Source organism: Camelus bactrianus, chromosome 18, assembly GCF_048773025.1.
Source record: "Camelus bactrianus isolate YW-2024 breed Bactrian camel chromosome 18, ASM4877302v1, whole genome shotgun sequence".
Taxonomy (NCBI): Eukaryota; Metazoa; Chordata; class Mammalia; order Artiodactyla; family Camelidae; genus Camelus; species Camelus bactrianus.
Window position 1 is genome coordinate 20840591 of NC_133556.1, and position 23938 is coordinate 20864528.

At 35.5% G+C, this 23938-nt stretch overlaps 1 protein-coding gene across 6 annotated transcripts; it reads right to left on the bottom strand.

Annotated features, from left to right (window-relative positions):
- CCP110 (centriolar coiled-coil protein 110) lies at positions 1–23938 on the bottom strand. 6 transcript variants are annotated; one of them, XM_045521209.2, is made up of 16 exons: positions 23797–23938; positions 21936–22081; positions 19838–19993; positions 16848–16976; positions 12816–14466; positions 10686–10816; positions 9716–9893; positions 9012–9151; positions 8637–8753; positions 8182–8283; positions 7878–7994; positions 6194–6267; positions 5600–5662; positions 4871–4930; positions 4290–4375; positions 1–1930 (listed from the first exon to the last, which is right to left on the bottom strand). In XM_045521209.2, exons 3-16 carry the CDS (start codon positions 19976–19978, stop codon positions 1878–1880), a joined length of 3042 nt encoding a protein of 1013 aa, XP_045377165.2. In that variant the 5' UTR covers positions 19979–19993; positions 21936–22081; positions 23797–23938; the 3' UTR covers positions 1–1877. The 6 variants fall into 6 exon arrangements, with proteins under 6 accessions (XP_045377165.2, XP_010959375.2, XP_045377168.2 ...); XM_010961073.3 differs by having other exon boundaries at positions 23717–23928; XM_045521212.2 differs by lacking the exon at positions 19838–19993 and having other exon boundaries at positions 23717–23929.

A 23938-nucleotide genomic window follows, 5' to 3' on the forward strand; every position in this document is an offset into this window, starting at 1 on the left:
ATTTCCTTTAAGATGAAAAGTTTATTTTGCCTTTTGCCTAGAAGCAAAACTAGAGAAAATTAAAGTATAAAAATAAATATAATTTACATTAATGGACATTTGACTCAAAGTAAAAATAACAAAAATAATGTATATAAATAAAAATCCATTAAAAGCACAAAACAATGTCTGGCACTTTTATGAGAAAAAGCTGTGAACATTAAAAAATGTATAACACACACAAGCTTTTATCTTTAAATTAAAAAACACTCGTTTTGCATCCTTAATCTAAAACTAGTTTTAACTTTCTCCAAAACACACTATTTGTTTCAGCCAATTTGCATTAGTTCTACACAAAACTTTTAGCATCTATCTTTCATACAGGAAAGACCCACAATGTGTAAGCTGTATCCTGAGTTTTCAGACTGATAAAGCACAATTTATAATATTAAGATGATAATTTGCCCACAAATATAAATTGGTAACTCAGATATTTTTGACTGTCTTCTAATTTTCTGGTTCACTCATTAAATAAGTGATACATCTCCATAAAGAAAATCAAGTTTATACCCAGAGTAGATTATTTTCTGTCTATACTGGATATAAAAGTTAAGTTTTAAATGGAACATAAAATTGAAGAAAACAATCTTTATCTCCGCATTCTTAAAAGGATATTAAGAATATATATAGTCTGCATTTTCAAAATACCAGTATCTTTTTAAAATTCAAGTTAGAAAGATTAACTGTACACAGTCCCAATTTTATGTAAGAAGCACAAAGCCCTTTTTGGAATGGCATGATAAATTAACAGGGATATTCTTTTTCATAAAATCATGTTCCCTTGGTAACATTTTTTTGGTTTATATTTTAAATAAATATGTTAGCGCTGAAAAACCTTAAACATCAGTGCCTCTAAGTAATGCAGAATTTCAACTAAACGATATTATTATCCCACTTGAGAATCTGAATTTATCATATTATATAGCCCTTTGTTCTCTCCTAAATCAAGCATGCTAAAAAAAAAAAGCAGACTATGAAGAAACAAAATAAGAAGACTAAATAGAAAATATAACTGCATGCAACATGTTACTCTGTTTTATAGAAATGGATGTAACAATGCATTCTTTCCTAAGCTACATTCAAGAAGATTGGGCTGTCTTCCCCAAATGCGTTACCCCCCACAGAAATATTTTCCAATTAAGTAGAAACGTTTCTAACAGTACTGGGGTAACATACATTAAGCCTAACATTTCTGTAAGACAACTAGTTGTTGAGAGGAGTATGTACTTGTGACCAAAATGGTGTCACCCAGCAACTTCTGTGGTAAATTTTAGATGGACCACAATCAGCAGGCAGTGTTTTATGCTATGTGGTTATACTCTAAGTCCAAGAATATGAGAGCTTAATCAGAGTTTTTAATGTTACAAAACCAAGGGAAAATATTCTCCTGCAATAATTTCCCCAGTAGAACGGTATCTAATTTATCAAACTCAGCAATCAGTGTGCAAAGATGAATGAAATTCGTATTTCAGATCTTATTTATATCACACCTTTTCAGTATTTTATAGAAATAAACCCAAATGTCCTTTAAGCTTACAAAAGGGTCCTCAGCAGACACCTGAGTAATAAAACACTTATGTTTGTACAGGTTAAAGACAGAAATGAGTCAATTACTAAACACTAATTTGTCTTCACTCAAAACTACTGGTAAGAGGAAAATGGGCATATGGGGAAGGAATTAGCCAGATCGGCCAAAACATCCAGATAATTTCTCAGTCCTTTGACGGTCACTTTGCCTGTGTAAACAGAGTCCAGGGTTAAATAAAAAGGCTTGAACAGGGGAAACAATACGGATCATAACCCTTCCCCCATTTTTTATCCTAATGAATGCTGTCTTCTTAAATTGTCGCAACATTTGGCCGCTTTCTTTGGATTTTTCCTGCATATACTCCTAAAAATAGAACAAAACTAGTATTATTTCTCAATGTTAGTTTTTCTGAAATAATACCATTTAATGAGTGCTCTCTATGTACCAGGCACTGAGTTAAGCAAAACACATTATAACATGAAATCCTTATGTAAAATAATCGTGAGGTAGAAATTACTACTATTTTAAGGATAATACAACTGAGACATAGGAGAGTAAGTCAGTTATATCAATAACAAAGCTAGAAGTAGAAACTCTGAGACCCCAACTCCCCCTGATTTGTTGTTTTACTGAACCATTTGCGCTACTGCCTCCTACTCTGCTTTAATTAGTAGTTTCTGAATTTCACTATAAACTCTTAAGTCAAGCACAAGACATCAAATGAACAAATACATTTTAAAACAGGAGATCAGATTGTAATTTAGTTTGTAAAAACTATAAAACAGTTTAACTGCTTTGCAACAAACTAACACCTTAGAAATTCAACTTCAGTCTGAGTATGATATTCATCACTGTAACAAAAATGAATTTTCTACAAAATGCTTAATAAAATGTTTGTTCTCCATGCAGATCAAATCAAAGCATAGTTTCAAATTTGTTTGAAACATAACGCAGGCCATTAAAAATCTAAGCAGGAATGAAGAATCTTTTCAAGAGCAACTATGGATCTCTGTGTTGAGATTCATAGTTGGAACTTTAATCAGTCATATCCCCAATTTTCAGTTTATGTAAAAGAATAAAATTCTTAGTCTTTCTCAATTGTCTAAATATGTCTTCATGTATAAATAAATTTTTAGAAAAAATAGAAAACTGTTCATACTTGTTTAGATACTTATTATGACATTAATTTAAGGGTTAAGTACATTTGTATTAGTAATTACAATGCAGTGCAATTAAACCATAGTAGTTCTACATACTGAACTTCATTGTATATATTAACTGCAATGACTTCCTAGTCATCCTTCATACTGTTGAGTATTACTACACAGAGACGGTAGTTGCTATTTTGCATATAGGTTCACAAGTGACAAATAGTGGAGATGAAATGCATGAGAAAAGAATATGGAGAGTAGTCACTGTGGCAATAGATAGTATTAGGCAAGGCAATACTAATTCCTCAATGATTTGCCAACTAGCTAGGATTTACCACAATACAGACACTAACATGGGGAAAAAGTTGAAAATGTCTTAAAATTTCACATAACTTCACAAGTAACAGATATGGTGTATGGTCTGAGTTCTTCCAAATGGTTATCTTTCAAACCAGCTGGTTCTGACTACCTCTGGAATAAGCAGGATTTTCAACTTTGTAATCCCCTTTAAAACAACTCCATTGACTATCACTCACAGTGACCTCCAAAAGATGACCTTTTAAATTATCCTCTATATATTCAACATTATAAATTAAATTCACTATATACATCAAAAGGTCAGCAATCAACTCAAAGCTGTGATCAATATCTTATTCCTTCTTTGAACTTATGTGAACAAATGGTGATAACATGACAAAAATTTATGTTGCTTGTTCCCTTCTAATTTGGAGGAAATCACTTAGTAATAAAAGCTCTAAAACATGACTACTTATATGTTAATGGGAAGATTAGAATTGATTAAAAGATTTAATCTTTACTGCCTGGTGATTAGGTTTCTTTTAAATGTTTAGAAAGCAGTATAGTTAAAGCAAAGCATTTCAAAAGTATTTTTAATAGATCACATAATTTTTGGTGACTTTATCATAGTGTCTTAACAAAAGATACCTAAAAAATATTAAAACATTAGCTTAAAAGTTCTGCATTATAATTTGTCTTCTTGCCACCATAAATAGAATTTTAAAATACATTTTTTAGTTTAGACCTTAAATAATTCTCAAGTAATGAACATATAGAGAAATTTAGCTCAGCCTTTTTACTTAATCTTAAAAGATTAAGACTTTACCCCTTCCCACCTGGCATATTCATATGTGATCTTGTGGTCAGAAGGAGAAAGTTTTCCTCTTATGTGCAGATACAAATATCCCTGGGTGATACACTTCCCCAAAGCTGAACAGACATGCACAGATTTAGGCATCAGATCATTATATTTTACTCATTTATAAAAACTTTTCTGAATTAAGTATGTATAATTCTACAAACTTTTTCAGATTAAAAAATACATAGTTTCCATGGTATTATTACAGAAATCAAGATTGGAACCACAGTTTTACTAAGATCTCCTGACTGCCACAAAAATACTAGCACAAATGATCACTACGAGGAATGACGGTGCATATCCCAAAATATGGTGGCAAGGAAAGACAACACCTCCCACTTGCACGGCCTGTGTTAAGGGCAGCTTGTGCACGTCTTTCTATTGAATGGGCTTCAGAAACTCATTTGCTACACACCTGAAACAGGCGCTCTGTTAGGCACTCTGCTCTGTGAAGACTTCTGTCTATTTTGCACAACCCCCTTCACTGAGGTCTTAGGGGTTCTAATTGAATATAAAAAAAGTAATAAGTCACTTGCATTAAGGTCTAAATGTTCAACATCCAAAAAAAGCAACCATACTGCATCAACTGTTCAAAGCACAAATAAGCCTGAAAAGAATTTGAGTCCCATGCATGTGCGCAGCAAGGAAGCTAAACTTTTGCTTCAGCAAGAGACTATAACCATGGCTTACGCTTTGTTGAAGAATCACTTTGGTGACGCTGAGCTTACTATGTAGATGTTTACAATTCTTAATGAGCAAAATGGTATGAAATGAAAAGTAAAAGCATGCCAACATAAGATGATAATTAAAATATAATACACAACAGTACACCAAAGTGTTATCTCTGATCAAAACTTTAAAAGATCTTTTTAATGCATTAAAAAAAAACACAATTGAAAATAGTTTCCCTTTATGTAAAGAGTGCTAAATTATTTTTCCCTTTCAAAGCTAATCTTGATTTGACTATTTTTAAATACCCGTATGTTGCAGTCTTACCCTTGTCTACTCAGTAGCCTATGAACAGGTGCATTCTGTCCTTGGTTTGGCTGAAGGACTCTATTAACAAAGTAAATAAAAAATTAATTCAATAGGATAAATTCAGTTTTCCCCCCATTTTCTTTCAATAGCTGAAAGATAGTAACAGCGAGGCCTATGCAATGATTTGGCCTCTGTGCAATGCACAATGCAGAGCAAATGGATGAAAGCGTATTAATAGAGTACTTATTTGCTCACCAAGAGCCCAAACCTTAGTTTTTTATCAGGAAAGAGATGTCTAGTGTAAGTATTAATCCTGTGTTTTTAGATAATGTATTTATATACTTTACAAAGCCAATTTTCCTTTTCAAACATCTGAGAGACAAAACATCACTCTTGTAAGAGCAGAAAATAGGTCAGAAACATTAAGCTAGCTTTCTACGGTTTTTAAATAAGTAGCAAAGACGCCTTGGACTGCAGACTGAACTCAGGCCATATGGGGCTCACATTTCCACCAGAGAGAGCATGTCCTACAGAAAGCTCCAGGAACATCCGGCCTGACATGTGACCAACTACACGATCGGGTGTTACTATGGATTCTGACTCTGTGATCCTCCAACTCAGCAGGGAGAGATTTACTGATATAAAGCAGAATAAAGCCAACAAAAAGCAGGCTTTGGATTTATAAAATTTTCTTTTCCTTAAAAATTAAAAAATAACCTCTCACTGAGACTAAGTGATTTTTCTCACCTTGTTTCAGAAGGGTTTTGTTTAACCAGAAATTTCTTATTTGGCATTCCCATTTCTGCAGCTCTAACACAATATAAAAATAAGGACACACAAATAATGTATTTAGAAAGGGGGAAAACACATGCTTACAAATGTGATACGGGATGACAGAAACAAATCATCATTTCAGAGTTGGTGACTAAAAAACACACTAAACATACTGAAGACTAGTTTCAAGAAAGACTTTTAACAGCATACTTATTAGGATAGTCTTTGCATTAAGTTCCCCCTTCATGAAGACTTTAGACTATAAGAAAATGAATACATTCAAAAGATACAAAATTAACACTGAATATAAGGATTAACTATTTTAAGATTATTTAATTAGCTATCAGTTATACAAATTGAACCTTAACAAATTCATTTATCTAAAGAGGACATCAGATTTTACCACCTGATTTTAATAAAATTCTTTATATAAAGTGATTTCTATCACCTCAGTTGCAGAAAGTTAACTATTCGCTTTACTTCAAATTTGAATACACAACAACAGATGATTAAAAAGTAACTGGCTTGATAATAAATTAAAATGTAACAAGACACGAAAAAACTTACTTCATGTACTTCTTCCTATCGAGAGACTTCTGCGTTGCAGCTGAAAGAGCCACTCGGGGACTTCTCACTTTATCCTTCAAAACACAAAAGTAACATGGAGCTCTAGGGGTACCAGTAAAACCACTAAATTATACTACAGGGTGATCTCAGATGGAAACAGCTTCTCTTACAAGAATTTTGAACTTTCACTTAGTCTTCATAATTGAAGCAGTCTTATTTTTTTATATAATATACAAAATATGTGTTCATCAACTGTTATGTTATTGGTAAGGGTTCTGGTCAACAGTAGGCTACCAGTAGTTAAGTTATTGGGGAGTCAAAACTTACACTCAGATTTTTTATTGTGGGGCACCCCTAATCCCCTGCGTTGTTCAAGGAGCAACTGTATTTCAAATTAATTTGGAACATGTTTTCTAACTCTGATTTCCAAAAGAGGCAAAATGTACATGATAGTTCCAGGGAAATTCAATCAGGAACAACTAACAGTTTTTCATAAGCCATCCAAGCAACATTCATGCTTAAACCTAAAATCTAATCACAAAATAGTATATAATTCTTTTACCAATTTCTTTTAAATCTGTCCACAGATTTAAATATTACTGGTAATCTTGGGAACTACCTGTGTTTAAGAATTGTGGGAAGGGTACTAAAGTCAATAAAGAATGATATTTAGCATCAATTACTCCAAACCCAGAGGAACTTCATTGTGGGGTATAATTATGGATGGATAGATAGGTTGATCGATCTATCAATTGATCTGTCTGTCTCTGGATCCTGCTAATACCTGGTCTTTGGCCCTGGTTCCTGGCACGAGGTCCCTAAAACTCTTGTAATCCCCTGAGTTACAGGAGTGCAGGAGCATCTTTTGTTCTAATATTTGTCCTTTGACCTCAGTTTCTTTCACAGAGCTCAGAAATCCCTTGGAATTTCCTGGGTGATAGAAGCATCTTTTGTTCTAACAACACAACTTTTGATGGGCTCTGGATGAGGGCTGGTCACCAGAAAGGCCAAGCATGATTACAACCTTACTTTCAGCCTCACCTCCTATCCTCCAGGGACAGGACAGGGACTGGAGATCCAGTTAATAATGATCATGCCTACATGATGAAGCTTCCATAAATACCCTAACATATGGGGTTCAGAGAGCTTCCAGGTTAGTAAACACATCCACATGCCAGGAAGGTGGCACACACCAACTCCACAGGGACAGAAGCTCCTGCTCTCAGGACCCTTCCGGACCTCGCCCTATGCATTTCTCCATCTGGCTGTTCACCTGTATCTGTTATTATATTGTTTATTATATAAAAACCATAAAACCATAAATACAAGCAAGTGTTTCCCTGAGTTCTGTGAGCCATTCTAGAAAAATTTTCAAACCCAAGGAGGGAGACATGGGAATCCCAGTTTATGGCCAGTTGGGCAGAAGTACAGGCAACAAATGGAACTTGAGACCAGCATCTGAAGTGGGGGCAGTCTTAAAAGACTGCATCCTTAACTTGTAGGATGTGACAGTAACTTCAGGTAGACAGTATCAGAACTGAACTGAATGGTAGGACAGCCAGCTGGCATCAGAGAACTGGCGTGGAGGGAAAACCCCACACACCTGGTATCAGAAGTATTTTGTGAGCATGAAAGAGACAGAGTTGTTTTTTTCACTCACTAATTTAAAAGTCACGTAACATACCATTTGCCTGAGCATTTTCTCCTTGCGAGCTTCTCGGTCATGATGGAGAATAGACATCCTCTCAGCTGCGCCCATCACAAAGAATATGTCATGAATACCATACAGGGCAGCCCGCAGCTAAGTTCAAAAAAAGGAAATATTATTCCCATTTAAAAATGTGAGGTTAGAGTTTAGTCATATTATGTACACTCTTATTTAGAGAAAAAGGTTAAAGCTTTAATTGAAACCTATTTTCAGTGGCTCAGTGAAGGGAGGGAAATCAAACATTTCCATTCCCTAAAAGCCTTCAGGACACATGAGTTACCTGAGCGAGCACTCTTTCCTGAAGAGAAGCATCTTGTGCTGAAACAACTCCTCTCTTTAATGGTGCTTCCGACTGGAAACTTCTTATGAATTCCATAGTATCCTGAAAGAAGAAATGCTCCTTCAAAAACCAATTTTCTAGAAAGATTTCATGGTTACTGGAGTTTCCTTTTGCTCTGTTTCTCAATCAATTCAAAATTATTAAGAACACAAATAAAACTATTACACCCTACGTCAAATAGCATTGATTTTAAAGTGAGACAAAAATACACAAACTACTTCATTTACCTATTTTTAAAAATTATCTGAATGAGATTAATCAATTTCTAAAACAGCCTATATTATAATGACCAAAAGAATTTTTTGATCTGCCAAAGTTCTGAACTAATTTGTCCACTTTGTCACAACACTGATAGAAACTGAGACAGAAATGAAATACAATTTATACAATCTTACTTTTACAGTTTGTCGAAGTTGTTTCAGCTTATCTGTCTGCATAAGCCTACGAGTAAGAAATCCTTTTGCTACTGCAGTTATTTTGTTAAATTTTGCTTGTACTTCTGGGCTGAAAACCTAGAAGAAATAAGATAGACACAATATTTTAATAATCTGAGCATTATACTCAAAGATTGTTTTTCTTAATCTATTACAATGAACTAAATTCTTCTATATGTGTTTGCTCTGTGGAATTTAATCTCTGATAAAAGCTAAGCTTTTGCCGTATGGCAAAAATATCTACGGCTCATTGGTACAACCTAAGATAATTTAGCTCCTTAAAAAAAGACAGACAGACAGACAGACATGCATGCATATATCATTAAGTTTGCCCACCTGAGACCATTTAGTTTTGGCCCTTCCAAAAGGCCTTGTTACTGAGAGTGTGGCCAAACCACTAGGTGATGATCCCCAGAGGTAGAATGGTACGTCCTTTGCAGAACCAAAGCTATGTTGCAGGGCAGAACTTGTGAAACCTTGAGAAATATACATACAGTATTATACTTGATGTCAAATAATCAGAATACACAGAACATCCAAATAAACATGGCATTCATTAAGAATAACAACCCCTCTGAAACTGATCCACATACAGACAAAATATGTATGGACTTTAAGCTTATGCACCAGATGGACCTTTTCAACACAAACAGCATCTCAGGATAATTGAAGATGTGAAGATAAGCTCTTATTGGGACTGGGGAATTAGATGTAATTCAAGATCACTCAGGAGATAGTAAACTGTGTTTTCACTTGAAGACTATCACCTGCTGCATGAATGAACAAAGACTGGGCTCTGAGTCAAATTTCCTTATATTTCCCTTGCTAAGGTGGCTTTTCTCATGAACACCTGCTCACTGGTCTTTGATCTTCCACTAGCATTTCATTTTTTTACCAGTTACTAAGCAGCTGGCAAACGGCAGTAGGTTGGATATGAAATTACTTATAGAAAGGAGCTTTCATTTTAAAGCATGAGAAATAAAAATTATCTTACTATAGGATAATTTTTTTCAAATGGAAAAGGATTTTTAAGTATTTACCAGAACTATTTGAATGTGAAGTATGGAGTGAGTCCACTTGAGACAGCATTGTTTCTAGCAAACCAGAGTCACTTATCTTTCTCCATTCTAAGTCCACAGCATTGTTCATGTCCAATTCAGAGGCTTCCGCCGTAATCACCTTCTTCTCTTTTAACATTTTCTCCTGTTCTTCTATTTCCTGTAGATTAATGGTTTACTTTTTTTTACTTTTTTTATTGAGTTATAGTCATTTTACAATGTTGTGTCAAATTCCAGTGTAGAGCACAATTTTTCAGTTATACATGAACATACATACATTCATTGCCACATTCTCTTTCACTGTGAGCCACCACAAGATCCTGTATATATTTCCCTGTGCTACACAGTACAATCTTGTTCATCTATTCTACATTTTGAAATCCCAGTCCGTTCCCAGCCCCCATCCCCCTGGCAACCACAAATTTGTATTCTATGTCGATTAATGGATTATTATAACATGGTAGATCTTTTCTTTAATTATATCCCCAAATAGTATCATTTTAGGCTTAGCTAAAAGTATCTAAAATTACCAGCAAATTATTATTTCAGGTTTTTCTCCCTCAAATAAAATTGACAATCTATTTAACTGATTTTAAAACTATGTATTAAGTATAATCATCTTAAAACAACTGTCCTTGCTCTTACAAGATACTCTTACAGAATGCGTATTTCAGCATCTACTTATAAAATATCTCTTAAAAAAATCAGAAGTTTTGAATCAATGGTTCAGTAAAATATCCTTTTGACAAAGTATGCATTTATTTTTAGATAAGGATCTAAATATTTAAATGTGAAATAAAAATGCTATCCATGTATCAAAATCAATGACCACCTTAGATTAAGATACACAAGGGAAACAATTACAAGTATCCTATACGTGACCCAAATTCATAGACTAACCCCAGCTCAATTCCACTCACCAGCCCTATACCCCTAAATTTTAATTCCTCACCTTCTGCAGTCTTTCCTGCTCCCTCTCCTGCTCAGCTATGAGTAGTGACAACTGCTGGGCATGCTGCTCTTCTAGCCTCTTCCGCATTTCTTCAAAAGCTAACATCTTGCTTTTTAATATCTCCTCGCCTTCTGAAAAGAAACATGTCCCCTCAAATTTAGAAAATGTACTAATATCTGATGCTTTACACCATCAATTTAAATTATGCTTCTGACCAGAGTATTCCTAAATCTGACATAGTACAATCAAGATACAGACAGGCCCCCATTTTGAACCACATTCTTTCACCACTCCTCTCGTTTCATGCCACCAAACAAAGGTCTGTATCTCATCACCCTGACCCACCCATTCAGCAGATCCCACCACGATCTGGAGGAGCCAAGACTATGTGTCCATGTTCCATCAAGACTCTCCTTGCTCCAATGGACTTAACCATGTGGTTGTCATATGCATCTCACCTCTATTTATTCTTTTGATTCTTGTCTTTCTCCAGGACCTCTGATATTGTAGCTTGTAGTCTTGCTTTGATTTTTTTTTTAAATAAATGTTGCTTTGATAGTGTAAAGCTTCTCAGCTTAAGGTTCCAAAAAAGACCAGATATTAAAATTCCAGATAGTCTAATTACTAACTAAAAATTTTATTAACATTATGACTATGCAACTTACTGAACAGAACGTGGTGATACACTTTGAAACGTGAAATGCCAAGTATTACACAGACATAGCACATATATATTCAGGGATCCACTATAATTCAACTAAATTCAAAGAATCATTCTTCCCAAATATAGAGTCAATGATTTTCATTGAAGACAAGCACATTATATTTGTCCTACCTGCTATGGTATTCCATTAATTTGTTCCTAAATACAATTTTATTCAGCTACAACAATCTGCATTTGTTCATGTGTAATTTTTTATAGGCAAGGGGGGCTGAAAAAGCAGTAGAATTGTAACTTTCAGCAAGAGAAGACAAAGCTCCTCCACTCAACAACTCAGCCGACAGCAGGAGTCCATGCAGTTTTACCTTAAAAACTTTTTAAACGCGTGCCTGACCTGGGCTCCCTCCCTGGGAGGTGTGCCCTCGGGAGGCACACCAAGCTGGGGGCAGCTCTCGGCACACAGCACTGCCTCCCTTGCCCACTCTGACAGCAACCCAGCTGCCTCCACGATTAGCCTCATGGCACATGCACTGGCCTTGCTCCCATGAAAGGACTGCCAGGGATCGCCACCCACTTGGTTCTGTGTATTTTTGGTACTTGCTGAGACAACCATGAGCCTGGCATGTCGTCCGCTAGGAGAATCCAAGCTGGCTCCCCACGTATCAGCTGTTGCTTTTGTTAAGAGTTCTAATAAAGTCACACAGGTGTTAAGTGGTCTGCCCCAAGCCAACCCTGTTTTTCCCATAAACCTTGTTATTTTTAAGTGTGCAATTTTAGGGTTAGTGTGAAATTTTTTTCAAGAGGATATATAACAAATTAGAGTTGAAATGTCTGTGTCTAAGAACTTAGTTTACTTGATTTATATGTCTTCCATATCAGTAATGAGGAATTATAAACCATGGCAACAAAGTATGGAGTAATGAAGAAGACATGTTTGAACAAGCTGCTATGAATATAACACTAGGTGCAACAGAAAGAAATGTGAAATAAATTTTCATCAATAAAGACACCATTCTTGAAGCACTACTCAGAGAGCCTTATTTGTGATATTTTCTCTAATAATTTGATGTTACAGTGTTTACTGAAGGGCCAAGGACATGAAGATCTCATTTCAAATGAAAGGACAAACTGATGAAAATATTAGAAGCCACAGTCCAAAAGGAAGACATCAGAGCAATACAATGGATGAAAATTGTAAGTGATGTTTCATGCAAGAACTTTTTCCTCCAGTTATTAACAATATTCTCTATAATACCAAGTGGACTGAGAGAATCATAATTCAAATAAGAAAATACTTTAAGAAAGCCTATCGAATGGCAATAAACTGTAGCTAATCATGCATGCTGACAAATGAAATTAAGTACCCTGATGAATAGAAGACAATTATTACTCTGCAAACTGTCAGTTAACAGTATACAAGAGAGATGCCACCTGCTTGGCAGATACTAAACACTTGGAAACTTTCTTACCTTTGGAACTACTTTCTATCATTTTATTCTTGTTGATGTAGACAGGTCCCTTAGGGTATCTTTTTTCCAGCAAATGTTGCCTTTCCTGTTCAGCTATTCCAGCTGTTAAGACATAAGGGCAGTTTTCTTTTTGCAAATTGTCAATATCTAAATCAAGTCTCCGTTTAACTTTCTCAAAACTGTTATCCAAAAACTGTTCACTTCCACAGGACACTGTAGGGGTGTCCATCTGCTGTCTGGTATTCTGGTTTTGCATCAGTAAAGGAGATGGGTTTTTCACATCGTAAGACTTATTCAGCTCCACTGGTAAACTGCAGGAGTTTTTCTCTAGCACGCTGGCTGACGTGAGTCCACTCACAGTTCCAAAGTTTTGACCCGTTATACACTGACTGGTGGCATATGGCTCGTGCAATCTCTGCACTGCAGAACATGCACTGTCCATGCTGTGTGGTCCTCTCCCATCAGATGCTGGCTGGCCTTCCGCCACAGCAAGTCCATGGATAACTTTATTTTCTAATTGATTTCCTGAAGATTGACATACCTGATTTGATTTACCTAAAACCATTTCCTGTATGGCTTCAGATGTATTTTTGCTGACATAAACCTTGCTTGAACAAACTCCTGCTAAATCAGTTGGTAACTTTGGCACAGTTTCAGGTACGTGTGCTTTTTCATCAGTATCTTGAACAACTAAGTCTACTGTCTGTTCTTTACTTTTAGGACTTAATTCATAAGCATTTATTGGGTTATTTATAAGTATATGACATGCTGATGAAGGCCTTGAACGCCTTCGATGCATTTTAGGACTCAGGCTTGGCTCTGGGCTAGGTAATTTGGCATATGAACCAGTAAGACTTTTGATAACATTATTTTCAGTAACAAAAGTGGGAATGCCTTTAAAATCAGAATCAGGCTCTAAAGCAGTGGAATAGCCAGACCGTACAGGTATATCCACTTTAGAAAAGCTACCTAAAACTGATGTATTCACACTGCTTGCTTGAGTGGAAGCACCTTGGAGAAGAACATTGGATTTATTAAGGCTTGGTTTGTCAGGAATAACTGAACCACAGAGTTTGCCTATCAACGGGGCCTTCTCCTTTACACAGTCAGCCACTTTAACAGCATCGTTCTCTCTGTCTGATTGACTCTCATTAACACTCCTCTTTGTGCTACTTCTCAGACTGCGCCTAGATTGCTCTCTTTCTATGTATTCCTTTGACTTTTTCATCAGGTTCTGAAGACTCATTACGTAGGGATCCAGAGTAACTTCTTCCAAAAGTGATGGATCCTGTTCTTCATTGGTTGGAAAGAGGCCAGCAGAAGTAAGTGTCTCTTGTGCAGCAGCTGAGGAGGTCTTCACAGAAGCTTCATTTTCTGCATGGCTAGTATTTGAATTATCACATTGCTTCAGAGAATTAAATTCTTCTGAGTCCCTAGCTAAGTCTATCCCATTAGATTTAAATTGGTCCTCATTATTCGATGGTAAAATTCCAGTTTCCTTTTCAAACCTTCCTAAAGCAGAGTGTTCAGTAGGGCTTGGCAAGATATTTGGAAATGTAGCAGGAACATTCAAGTTTCTAACTTCTGAATTAGAGTAAATGGTTTCAGTCTCCCACTGATCAAAATCACTGGCATTAGGTGCTTTCCTAACCTGAAAAAGGAAATTAAAAAATTAATACATCATCAGTACACAAAAAGTCTTTGATTTCATTGTTTTCTGAAGTAAAAGTGAAATTAAAGATCCAAAGTTCTAATATTTGAAAACACAAACAAAAACTAAGATGACCTTTTTTATGATAGTCTGTGTCACTTGGAGCTCAAATTACTATAAAAAGCATCTACTGGTCATCCCAGCCTCTCTATTAAAATATTCAAAGGAAAAAAATAAATTATCTATCTGATGCAAATATAAACGTACATCCATGCATATGTACATATATACACATATATTCATATATCCATTGCAATTTAGTCTTGGAATAGAAACATTTTCCTTCACTTTCTTCTAGTTATGTTATTAACATCACCAATTGCTCCTCCTATGAGAACTATCATCTAAGGCTAACAATGTATAAGATAAATAGCAAATAATTAAATTTCTTACATTAAGGATTCTTCTTTAAACAAGGACTAACTTGCCAGGATATTGATTAAGCAAAAATAATTCAGTACTAAGATTCTGCCTCCCATATGCTCACTTCAAATTTTAACTAAAATCCTTCTATATGATGAGACAAATTTGTAGTAAATAATAGCTCAGCACGGCAAAGCAAAAAACAAACAAAAAGAACCAAAAACTTCAACTTAAAACCCAATTCATTAAACCAAATTTCAATTTCATTAACTAATGATCATTTAAAACAGCAACCCAGTAATGAGTTTTGAACAAGCAAAATAAGTTAAAAATTTGATGAAGATGAGAACAACTGTATACACAAGAGATCCAACAGAAAAAAATAAAATTACATTTTATATCTAAATAATGCAAAAGAACAAAAAGTGAACTAGGATGGTTTCTAAAGATTATACAAGCATATACGAAACTGGGAAAAACCACTATCATATTATCAGATGAATACAGACTCCATAATCCTGAATTTGAAAAGATTTTTAGGTTGTTTTATATGTGTTTTTTTTTTTCCTAGATGATATGGCACTGCTGTTTTACCTTACAAATCCCAAGACATGCCATGGTTTCCAGGTACTATGCAATAAACAGTACAACAAGGTCGACTTAGTCACAAGCTCAGGATCAAAATAAAACAAAAAGGATACATATTCATGACACATGCTCATGGGTTTAAGTAAAATAAATCATTTCCTCAAAATAGCTAAACATTTTACATTTGTGATATTCAGCATCTACGCTTTTTGCACATCACTAGAATGAGCCTTTGGTTAGACGATTTAAATAACAATCCCAAAAAATCTATCATAGAATCACAGGTTTTAGAGGCAAAACAGACCTTAGAAATATATTTGTATTATATAAAATTTCTCCATCTGCATAATTAGCTCATTACTCCACAGTTCAACATTACACATGTTCTATTAAGCAAAGAAAGTTTTCAGACTCAACAATAATCTTATTAGTGGTTTATTTGATACATCCCTCAATGGACCAAAAATGATATGCCATTTTTGTTACAAAAATAGGAAATATCTAGTAAATTAAAAAAAAAACACTGTTACTGTGCTACTCATTATATTTTTTAAACTCAATATGAGCAGCAATTATACTTTATAAATTAAAATCTACTACCTACAGAGAAATGAAGGTAGCAGTTAGTGGAAAATATCCTGAGGTTCATTGTACATAAATTATTTAGTATGAATTACACAAACCACAAACCCCTAAGATTATTTTAAAAAATTAAAAGATATAACCAGCAAAACAGTGCTATATATGACCAAAACTGTTTTATCTGATTCGTTTTTTTCCTTTTTAGTATAATATGATTCAGACCTTAAAACAAATTGCTTATACAAATTTAAATTAAGTTAAATAAAAATAATTGCAAAAGTATAGACGTGTTATTTAAATAGTTTCAATTTGTATCTAAGATGCATCTAGGCAGTTCTAGTTATGTAACCTAAATTGTATTTTTGTGTCTAAGAGCAGCATTTTCACCTAAAAAAATTGGGGGCAGTTATTTACTTTAGCAGAGAATGAGAATAAAGTCATTGAGTCAATAGTCTGATTAGTTCAGAGGTAAACTACAATAGCCAATTCTATCATTTTGCCACTGAGAATTCAATGTTTTTAGAGTCATAAGACACAGACAATAAGCGACTATATTCAGTGTATGGGTCCATTGTCTAAGTACCCTCCGATTCAAGTACTGGGCATCACTAACAAGCTAGTGAATTTTCTTTGGAGTAACTGAAATGGAATATCACAAATTACAAAGCTTCTCAAACATAAAAGTATATTAGTAATTAACTAGTAAGACAAATTTGTTTCTGAAGAATTATCACTGATGCTTAATCCATGAATTCTTAATTATAATTTCAAGAGCTTAAATTACACACCTGAACATTTTCAAGAATCTCCTGGACACGAGTCAGTAAAGCTTTCTTCCTATTGACCTGCTTTCTTGCTTCTACATCAAGTGCTTTCTGCTTTTCTTGTTGCATTTCCTTCCTTTTCTCACTATTAAGCTGAAAAACATAAATATGTAATTACTTCTCATAAATATAAAAATATCATAAAATCAGGAAGTTTTGAACCAGAGTGATTAAAAACGTGTGCAACAGGTAAAATCATCTCCAGTGAGAGAAACCTGAGCAGTGGTTGGGGGGATGATTGGGAGGGCATAGGTGAGGTCTTTCTATGGTGATGAAAACGTTCTGTGCGGGTGTGAGTTATAAATGGATGCCATGTATTGGAACTCATGGAACTTGAACACTTAAAATCTGTACATTTCACTGTGAGTAAATTACTTTCAATTTAAAAAAAATTAAAAGAAAGGAAAAAACTGTTCATTTATCAAATGCTCTGAAATGAAAGAAAATTAACCCTTTGGCAACTGCTGAGCTTTTCATTTGGTGATATCTACTTCACTGGGTCAGATTCTTCAATTTCTAATCCTCTGGTTAGTATACATTTTACCTCTTTGCTACCTCAAGAAAATGTTCCAAGGTTTAATGATAAAAGAAACAGATAATGTTTTATTTGCCTACAAAATCAGAACACATATTTGGTTCCATGTCATTATAACCTCCAATAAAAATATAATGTACCTAAAAAACTGAAAGCTTCTAAGCATTATATCTTTTTATAGTGGATTTAAATCTTCATTATTAAGTCCTGGGAAGTTTAGTCACTATGTTAAGGAGTCAAGACTTATTTTAGACTTAAGCAAATGGAAAACATTTCATAAAAAATTGTTTCAAAGTTGCAATATTCAACTATCAAGTACAACATAAAAACATGAACTAAGGTCCATAAACATTAGATTTTGCTTATAAATAAGTAACTGAAAAGTCATAGACCCTAAACAAGGCTTAAGATATTTTGGCAAATACATAATAAACTAATCAAGCAATATGTCATCAAGTAGCTGATAAAACGTTTCAAAATTTTTTCTTATTTGCATGGTACCAAGAATCATTCCACAGTTTACTTGCTAATCAAAAATAAAAAAGAAAATGTATACCTTTAAAGAGTCATCTAGCAAGTCATCACTGTAAAAGCAAGTGTTCAAAATAAACGTCACTAATAGAGGAACAACTACACATTATGTAATTTCTGATTTAATTTAATATGAAGTATATGGCATCATCTCCAAAGAATTCTTGCTAAAAATGTTTAACCCAACTCTAACCAAACTGGTAGACTAATTTCCACTTTAGAGGGACTAGAGGGCAAGTTAACTATCACCATGAGGAAACAATTAGACAAATCCAAAATGTAAGACATTTTATGAGATCTCTTTAAAACTTCACTATCAAAAAAAAACCAATTTTTTAAAGAGGTAGAGGAACTATTCTAGATCAAAGTGATTAAAAAAACATAACAAGCAAGTGCTGTTGTGAACTCTGACTGGATCCAGCTAAGGAAAAAAAGGCTATAAAAGGTATTTTGAGCATAAATGGAGAAATATGAATATGGACAGAATATTAGATGCTATTAAAATTATTATTAATTTTCTTAAGGTATTATATGGTATTGGGTTTATGTGGGAGAATATCTTTATTTTTGGAATATTATACCAAAATATTTAGGGGAGAAGCATTATGTATCTGCAATTTTCAAATGACTCAGCAATAAAATTTAAAAGTATATATGTGTATATGTATGTGTGTGTATATATATATATGTATATATACACAAAGATTCTTAAGCACAATAAAGCAAAGGTGGGAAAAATGTTAAAAATTATTGAATGTAAACGGTAGATACATGGGTAGTCAACACACTATCCTTTCAACTTTTCTGTATGGTTGAAAATTTCATTACAAAAAGTTGGCAGAAAATATTGATCTTTTAAATCCCGTCATACAAAAAAATACATTTAAAACTCTCTTTCAATAATATGAGTTTTCTGACTTAAAATAAAGCCACATACATTTATAAAATATTCAATCAGCATCACAGGGTATACAATGAAAAGTGTGTCTGCCCTCTCATCCTACATTCCCTGACTTCTCCCCAGAGGGAAAATATAATTTCCTTATTTAAAAACCCAAGTAGTTAACATATACTGAGTACCTCCCATGATCTAGATGGTGTTCTAAGCATTTTAAATGTATTAAATCCTTTTATCATTTTAAATGTATTAAATCATTTAATCCTCAAAATAACCCTATGAGATAGGCACTATTTTTAATCCTCACTTAACAAATAAAGACTATGGATCTACAGGTAAGTGGCAGAGCAATGATTTGAATCCAGGCCAGGAGAATCCAGAGTCAGGCTTTTAACCACTACCCTGCATGCCTCTGAAAGCGCGCTGTGTTCCCTGATTTACGGTAACTTGTGAAGATCCTTCCATGCCCACACATTAAGGTCTACTGTACTCATTTTAATGGCACGTATGTAAGTCTATAAAATGGACCACAGTTAGTTAAACTAGTCCACTAGTGATTGACATTTAGGTTGTTTGTCAAATCCTTTGCTTTTTTAAACAATATTACTATAACCTTACACATAGTGCTTTGGGAGCATGGATGAGTATATTTGGAAGGTATTTCCCAAAATGGAACGGCTGAGTCAAAGGTTAGATACACTTACAAATTCTGACACACTACCAAATTGCTCATCAAAAAATAAAATCAACTGATCCTCTTAGCAAAAGTGCATTTTCAGTGCCTCTTTCCCACAACCTAGTAGTACAAGGTCCTATCAGATCTTTGCCGATCTAATTGGTAAAAAACACCAGCTCATTTGTATTTCTTTATTCATGCCTAAGGGCTACGGATCTTTTTGATGTTTATAAGCCTTCATTTTGTTTTACTGTGAAGTACCTTAGTGATTCACTATCTAAAAAAAAAATTATTTAAAATCAAAGAATATTTACCAGTGGAGAAAGCACAGCCACTCCATGGAAGCGAATGAGTGAGATGCTTTCAGACTGGACAGGTAGAAAGCTCTCTGTGGGTAGTGATGCTTCTTGGAGTCTGGCAAGACTTCTCTCACAAAATTTCTCATACTCCTCCATCTTCCCACAATCACACTACAGGAAAGGAAAAAAAGCCCATTTTAAACAAAAATAGATCTTAATTTATTTGGCAAATTTGGAGGGCACTGAAATATTCCTAGAATTCTTAATTCCTAGAACTGGCATTCCCAGAATTGTTTCACTGATCAGGAGCTAAATCTTGGGTATAAGAAAACATCTCAAGACCCTCCCCAGTTAAACCTTGCTTCATATATTAAATATTTCTGAAGATTTATATGTAAATCAATCCTTAAATATGGTTAATTTAGAAAAGTACTAAAATTCAGCATTGAAACCTTCTGAAAAGAAAGTTTTATACCACCTAACTTAACTTCAGGTTGTAAAACAGAATGTTATTTTTTCTTTAGCAGGACTTATCTACACAGCACAAGAAAAACTAAATAATACAAAGGTAGGAATGCTTTTGTAGCCAAAAAAAGAGCTAGTTAAATAAAACAGGATATTCACTTCAAAAGTTCTTTTTGTACCATGGAGTTCAAAGTCTAGTACTTGCATATCTTAAGAATATAACTTGACTCCATAATAACTAGACAAATCAGTTAAAGGTGGAAAACAGAGAATCTATTGGCTCTCATATTAATTCTAGTTTATTGTTGAAAAGTGGAACCATCACAAACTACTTAAAAACCATCAGCTCAGTAATTTTACAATTTCTAGGTAATTGTGATGGTGGCTATGAAAACACAAGGAAACCATGAAAGCTTAGCCACCATAATCATTCATCTAGCAAGCGTTAAACATTTGATTGCCTGTTTCCACAGCATTATGTCTGGTATTATTTCCTGTAAATAAGCAAGGCAAAATAAGAGAGGTATCAGCAGACTCATAACCAACAAGGATATGAACTGTGGAAACAGAAAAACTAACACAATAACATTCCTTTAAGTATTCATTTTAAAACAATTAACAAAGAAAAAGAGAGAGGGAAGGGAAAGTCAATTCAAGACTTAGGATATGCAAAGATGAAATAAGACAGAATATGATACCGTCCTAAGCCTCAAGGTACTTAAAAATTTAGTACGCTAAAGTATCAAGGACAAACAGTAGGGCAATTAGAAATGAAGAAAAAGCATACTCAAAACTACGATTAGATTATGAAAAAATAAGATATATTGCCACTTTTGACCAACTGGTAGTCTTATTAATAGCAAAACGTCTTGCTACCATTCCATCAATTTTAATTATTGCTATGTTCAATTTATGCAAAGTAAGTTTAAATTCAAAGAAACAGCTCTCTAGAGTGTAAATGAGATTATTTTTCAAATTTATATTCATAAAACAAGCAAAAGTAAAAAATAAAACAACACCTTACTGAATGGTCTCATTATTTTAGTCTAGACTTGAACCCACACCATATCTTAACAACCAAAATAGGCAGAAGCTAAAATGTTAGAGAAATTCAAATGACCCATTTCTACTAAAATACTTCAAATTATTTTTTAACACAACCCATCATCCAGCGTTACCAGAAACATAAACAGATTACTCATACAATTAATGTAATATACTTCCAGTGGATACACAAGCAGAGCAATGGAGGGTCTGGGAAATTTAAGGAAATAAAATGCCTCTATGGCAATAGTTTTGTATCTTTCAACATCATCATATAGATATGCCTCATTGCTTCAGAAAGTTAGATTCACATCCCTTAAACAGTACATGTTTGTCAGACATATTGCAGACATATAGCAATATATTATTATTACAGCACAACTTATGGCTCATGACAATGCATTAAACATCCAAATACAAGTCTAATATGATGATTATGCAAATTACCAAGTGACCCGAGAACATGGCTGGATCCTTCTTATCTTTAGTCTCAGCTTGGATGTCCCCTCTTCCGAGAGGCCGTCCCTGATAATCCCATCTAAATTAACCCTGCGTCATCTACTATCACATTACCCTGCTGTTTCCCAATTTTCATAGCACTTACCACTATCTGAAATTATCTTGTTTATTTCCTTGGTTTTTGTCTGTCTTCCTCCACCAAAATGTAAGCTCCATAAGCAGCAGTACCTTCTCAGTCTTGCTCACCACTAAATCCCCATTACATAGGACAGTGTCTGCACACAGTAGGCACTGGATAAAAATATTGAATAAATAAATTAGGATAATTAGCTCAAACAATAATGTAAACCAGAAAAAAGAAGACAGTGGACCATATAGCAAAGAAGCTAGCAAAGAATAGAATTTAAAGAATAGTAGTTTCACGGATGACCCTATTCTCAGAAAAACCTGGTACCTCTGAACTGCAAAGGCAACCATTTAAAAAGCGAGCATCTGCATCCTATATAATTAAGCAAGAGGGCACTTCGTTTCTCACGCCACAATTACCTCTGTCAGCAGGGTTTTATTTTAAGGGAACTTTGACAACAAGGCCACTCCAACCACAAATCTACTGCCCCATACTTTACCATCAGGCATTACTGGTCCACTTGAATTAATAATTTGTTGGCTGCATCAAGTTCAGGCATGCCTTGTCTTCTCCGTGTAGACCATGCCCCTCCTACAAATGAGCCTCTTTGCAAACCCCATAGACTCATGGCTCTGCTACCTGCTCCTTATCAGAGCTCTATCAGAAATGTAACTGAAAGGAATGGTAAAAGTAACACAGAACACATCTTGCCTTGTTTTCAGATCCTAGCTGGCTGTTTACCCATCAGTCCTCCCAAAGACATAAACATCTTGTAGAGGCAATAAAGGGGGAAAATGTTTCTCATTCAGGCACATACTAGCTGTCTGTTCTTGGCAATTCACTTACCATCTCTGTGCCTCAGTTTCCTCATTTGTAAAATAGGGATAATCAGCACATCTGTCTCAAAGAGATTCTGTGAGAATTCAAGGAACTAACACACGTATGGCAATCACTATACTACCGGACAAGCAGAAAGTATCAATAGATGGGAGCGGCTTTTATTACGAAGACGATGGAGATGATTTTGATTTTTTTCAACCATTTAAAAAGCGTTTATAAGCTCCTGGAGGGCAACGTCAGTGTTTGGTTCCTGGTAAGATTCAAATTTAACTTTAAAACATGGTAAAGGGGACAACAGCTTCCTCATCTTGCTGTGTCAGACCCCTCCCCATTAAATCAGTCGCTAGGGGCCTGCCATTTGCCTAAATTGGGGTAGGGAATTAGGATTATAACGAGACAGAACCAAAGGATGGGAACCACCTAGCAGCATCAGGGGCAATGAAGAGAATTTGCTTTTTTATCCTCACGCTTATGCCCCTAGAGAGTCGCAAAGGCAGAGTAAACAGCACTCCTAGGGCCACTGGTTGGTGGTAACTGGCGTTCAGAAATGGCCAGTGCACACCCTGGGGACGCTTCCCTCGCGAGAAAAGCGGCCTAAACAGTTTTATCAACAGGAGGTGGTTCCTCGGCTCTGACCCCAGCTTATTTACCGGGGACCCTCTGCCCTCACCCCAGCGCCCCAGGCCCACCTCCCCCAGCTCCTCTGATAAGGCTCCATCCTGAGGGCCCACCAGGAGGTGCCTGCATCCGAGCATCACCTCGGCATCCGATGCCACCGATCCCCCGGGCACCTGCCTCGGCACACTCGCTCCTTTCCAGGGTCTCGAGGCCCGGCGGCCCGGCACCTGCACTCGGGTTCCGTCCAGAGCCCGCCTTCAGCCCCTCAGCGCGCCAATTCCGCCCGCCCTTCTGCCTCGCAGCCGGGACCCGCTGAGTCAAGCCCCTTCTCACGCAAGCACCTGATCTCCCACGGCCGCAGGAGCTTTCCTCCCCTCGCTCCGGGCCTTGGCAGGAAGCAAACGGCTCAATTGGTACTGACTGAGAGCAGCTCGGTCCGCCGCCGCCTTCTCCTCCTCCTCCCCGCCATATTACGGGTCTCCGGCGGCAACGCGGGCTCCTGGCAACCGTCGCCGCCACCGCCGCCTAGACTCCTCCTCTCAGGGACGGCATTTCCGGTGGTT

Coding starts and splice junctions, on each gene's coding strand:
- CCP110 (XM_045521209.2), bottom strand. CDS start 19,978: ATGGAGGAGTATGAGAAATTTTGTGAGAGAAGTCTTGCCAGACTCCAA. Junction 16,977..19,837: donor TGGCTGTGCTTTCTCCACTG/GTAAATATTCTT, acceptor TATGTTTTTCAG/CTTAATAGTGAGAAAAGGAA. Junction 4,376..4,870: donor AGGCTACTGAGTAGACAAGG/GTAAGACTGCAA, acceptor ATATTCAATTAG/AACCCCTAAGACCTCAGTGA.